Raw genomic sequence first — 3,350 nt, forward strand, 5'->3', positions numbered from 1 at the left:
AGCTGAACTAGGAGAATCACTGGAGCCCAGGAGTTGGAGGTTGCAGTGAGCTGTGATTGCTCCAACCTGGGCAACAGAGTGAGGCTCTATCTCAAAAAAATAAATAAATAAATAAATAAATAAAATAACCTTGGAAATAGAAGCCAGGAATGACAGAGTGACAGGAATGAAGATTGGGTGCCAATACTGTGAGATTGCCCTGGACTACTATGAGTAAAGAGTTAACCAAAAAACCCCTTTCTCTTCTCTTTCTCCCTGGTGAAATAACCCTGAGTTTCCCTTTGAGCAGTATTTCTCTGGAAACCTACTAGGCAAGATAATAATGGAATGTCAGCTGTGATACTAGGCAGTATTGTTTATGATTAAAAATGACCCACGGCTGCACATGGTGGCTCATACCTGTGATCCTAGCACTGTGGGATGCTGAGGTAGGAGGATCATTTGAGTCCAAGAGTTTGAGACCAGCGTGGGCAACATAAGGAGACTCCCATCTCTACAAAAAATAGAAAAATTAGCTGGGCCTGGGGGTGTGTGCCTGTAGTTCCAGGAATTCAGAAGGCTGAGGCAGTAGGATTGCTTGAGCCCAGGAGCTTGTGGTTGCCTTGAGCTATGAGGTCACTGCACTTAAGCCTGGGCAACAGAGGCAGACTCTGTCCCAATAAAAAAATAAAAAGGAATTTTGGAATTCGATAGTGGTGATGTTTGCGCATCTTTGCTAATGTACCAAAACCCACTGAATTGTACATTTTAAAGGGGTGAATTTTATGGTATGTGAATTATATGGCACTTTAAAAGTTGGGTGGAAAACTACGATCAACAGTATTATTTTCTGCGCATCTTTTATGTACTAGGCAACTGTGGTAGTCATAAACTCTGCCTCACTAATGTAACCGTTCAGTCAACAGTGCCCATATCACAGTAATATTTTTAGTGACTACGTGAGTGCCTACCGTGCTTACCAACCTTTCTAGCATCTTAGGGGATTCCCTGAAGAATACCAGCTGGTCCCTGAATACCAGGTATAAATGGAGGAGTGTACACCAAGGTGTGAGAGACGACGTTACTTAGAGTGTCACCTCACACCTTTAATTTCCGGAAGAGAACCCGTAACTAAGGGAACAAGGCATAATCCCACCCACAATGGCCGCCAGCGCCTCTTGGTGTCTGCGGCGCGGGCGTCCCCGGAAATAGCGTCACATGCAGCTTCCGGTTCCGTCGGTTCCTCCTGTTCTGGCGCCCGGGCCAATACGCGTAACCGCGGAGTGCACGTGCATTCTCCTGGTTGAGTTTGCGGACAGCGCTAGCGATGGACGCTTTGGATCGAGTTGTGTAAGTGCGCTGGGAACGTTCGTGAGAGATGCTCAAGTGATAGCAGTGATATCGCCCCTGCCTCTTTGTCTCGCTGGTTATCCTTCTTTCTGACACCCTTTGCTGGTCGTAGCGGGTGGGGGCCAATGGATTCACCCCAGCCGGGTCTTCCTGCGCTCGTGCACCCTGGCCGGAAACGGACCGCGGGGAAGCCCTTAAGTGGGAGCCTCGGGATGGGAGGGAGTATAGAGGCGTTGGGCCGCTGTTATCCTAGCCAATTGAAAAACGTCTGGCTTCCGAAATGTGAGCGAAATTACAGAGTGAAGGGTTAAGCGCACAGTCCTCGGAATTTTACTGATCTGGGTGACAATCGGGCGCGTCCACTTAAAGCTTTGTGACTTTGGGCCAGTTAATCTTCCTAACTCTCAGTTTACTCTGTGAAATAGCGATCGTCATAGACACACTTCACAGAGCTGTGAGGGTTAGTTGCGAGAAGCATTTCCTGCAGAACGTAGCTTTTTCTTTTCCTTCTGACTTTGCAGTTCTCTGAGTTAACCTTAAGTGATATCTGTTTTAAATGTGTTAAAAAATGTTTATTGTGCTAAATAGTCCTGCTGTTATTTGGTATGGTTTGCTTGAGATTTTCTTAGCTTAACGTGTATCCAAAACGACAGTAATAGTTACTTATTCAGAGATTTTGCGCACCTGCTATCCCTTTAGGTGTTGCGACTCAAAGAAGAGTAAGACTAGTTTACTGTAATTGGGGGCCATACAGCTAATAGAACACGTAAGTTGCTGTTTGCCTTCGTTGCTGATTAATGAGAAGTAACAAACCACATAGAATATAGAGCACATAACACTTATTGTCTTACAGACACACTATGTATCTCTTGATTTGATTTAATAAATAATTTGTATCTTTATCAACCAGTAAATGATTAGAAGCTTTATATGTGACATTTTACCTAGAGAATTTTTTTATACGTCTCCCCAAATTGTCTGTATGGAGAAGAGTTTTTAAAATTTACATGGCAAACTAAAGTGTATGTATATTTTGTTTTTCTCCTTCCCAAAGTATCCAAAGGACCAGAAGAGGGAGGGTCATAATTATTTAAGAGAGGAGGAATTGTTTCAGTAGGTGGCAGAGAACTGTTTGAAAAGCAAGATGCTCACTGTAGAGGAAGCCCTTTTTCTGAACAGAAATGTATAAAAACATGCCACACCTACTGTCACATGATAAAGTCAGAATAATGAATTTGTTTTTTCTTCATATTTTACAGGGTGATATGTCTAGATGAGTTTCGTTTTTTGGTTTTTTTTTTTTTTTTTTTTAAGACAAGGTCTTGCTTTGTCACCCCCGCTAGAGTGCAGTGGCATCATCATATCTCGCCACTGCAACCTCCAACTCCTGGGCTCAAGCAATCCTCCTGCCTCAAGCCTCCGGAGTAGCTGGGACCATACCCAGCTAATTTTTCTATTTTTTAAGAGGTAGAGTCTTGCTCTTGCCCAGGTTGGTCTCAAATTCCTGGCCTCAAGTAATCCTTCCCCAAAATGCTAGGATTACAGGTGTGAGCCACCTGTGCTCCACCAAGATGAATTTTTGAATCTAGCACATTTTGAAGGGTGGCCTACTTAATAGCTGTGTAATCTGGGCATATTACCTCTCTGGCCTCAGTCGCCTCAACTATGAAGTGAAGATAATTATACCTGTCTCATAGGCTTGTGATGAAGATTGAGCCATAAAAGACTGACTCTATAAAAGCAACAACCATTATTATTATTCCCCTTGGTGACAATAATGTTGACTTTCTCAGCAGTGATGGTAGAGTGGGACAGAATATGCTTCCTGGCAGGCATTGTGACTTTAAACCTAGAGAAAAGATAAGCAGCAGTTAGCCTCCATATGTTTAGTAAATGCTCACAGATTGATCCCTAATTCTTTGTGTTAGGGTGCAAGGTACAGTTTGACTGCTTAAGTTTGAAGAAAAACTAGTGGAATAAAAATAGCAACAGTATTTACTTGAATCCTTTATATTTTAATT

General features: G+C 43.0%; 1 protein-coding gene across 1 annotated transcript in view; it reads left to right on the forward strand.

Moving 5' to 3' along the window:
- Positions 1-1,255: 1,255 nt before the first annotated feature.
- The window catches only part of RPF2 (ribosome production factor 2 homolog (S. cerevisiae)), a 48,484-nt gene continuing 46,389 nt past the window's right edge, over positions 1,256-3,350 (forward strand). Inside the window, exon 1 of the mRNA XM_012642831.1 lies at positions 1,256-1,329. Coding sequence (XP_012498285.1) covers positions 1,307-1,329 — 23 coding nt within the window. The 5' untranslated portion in view covers positions 1,256-1,306. The remainder of the gene's footprint in view (positions 1,330-3,350) is intronic.

This window comes from Propithecus coquereli, unplaced genomic scaffold (genome assembly GCF_000956105.1).
Source record: "Propithecus coquereli isolate 6110/MARCELLA unplaced genomic scaffold, Pcoq_1.0 Scaffold189, whole genome shotgun sequence".
Taxonomy (NCBI): domain Eukaryota; kingdom Metazoa; phylum Chordata; class Mammalia; order Primates; family Indriidae; genus Propithecus; species Propithecus coquereli.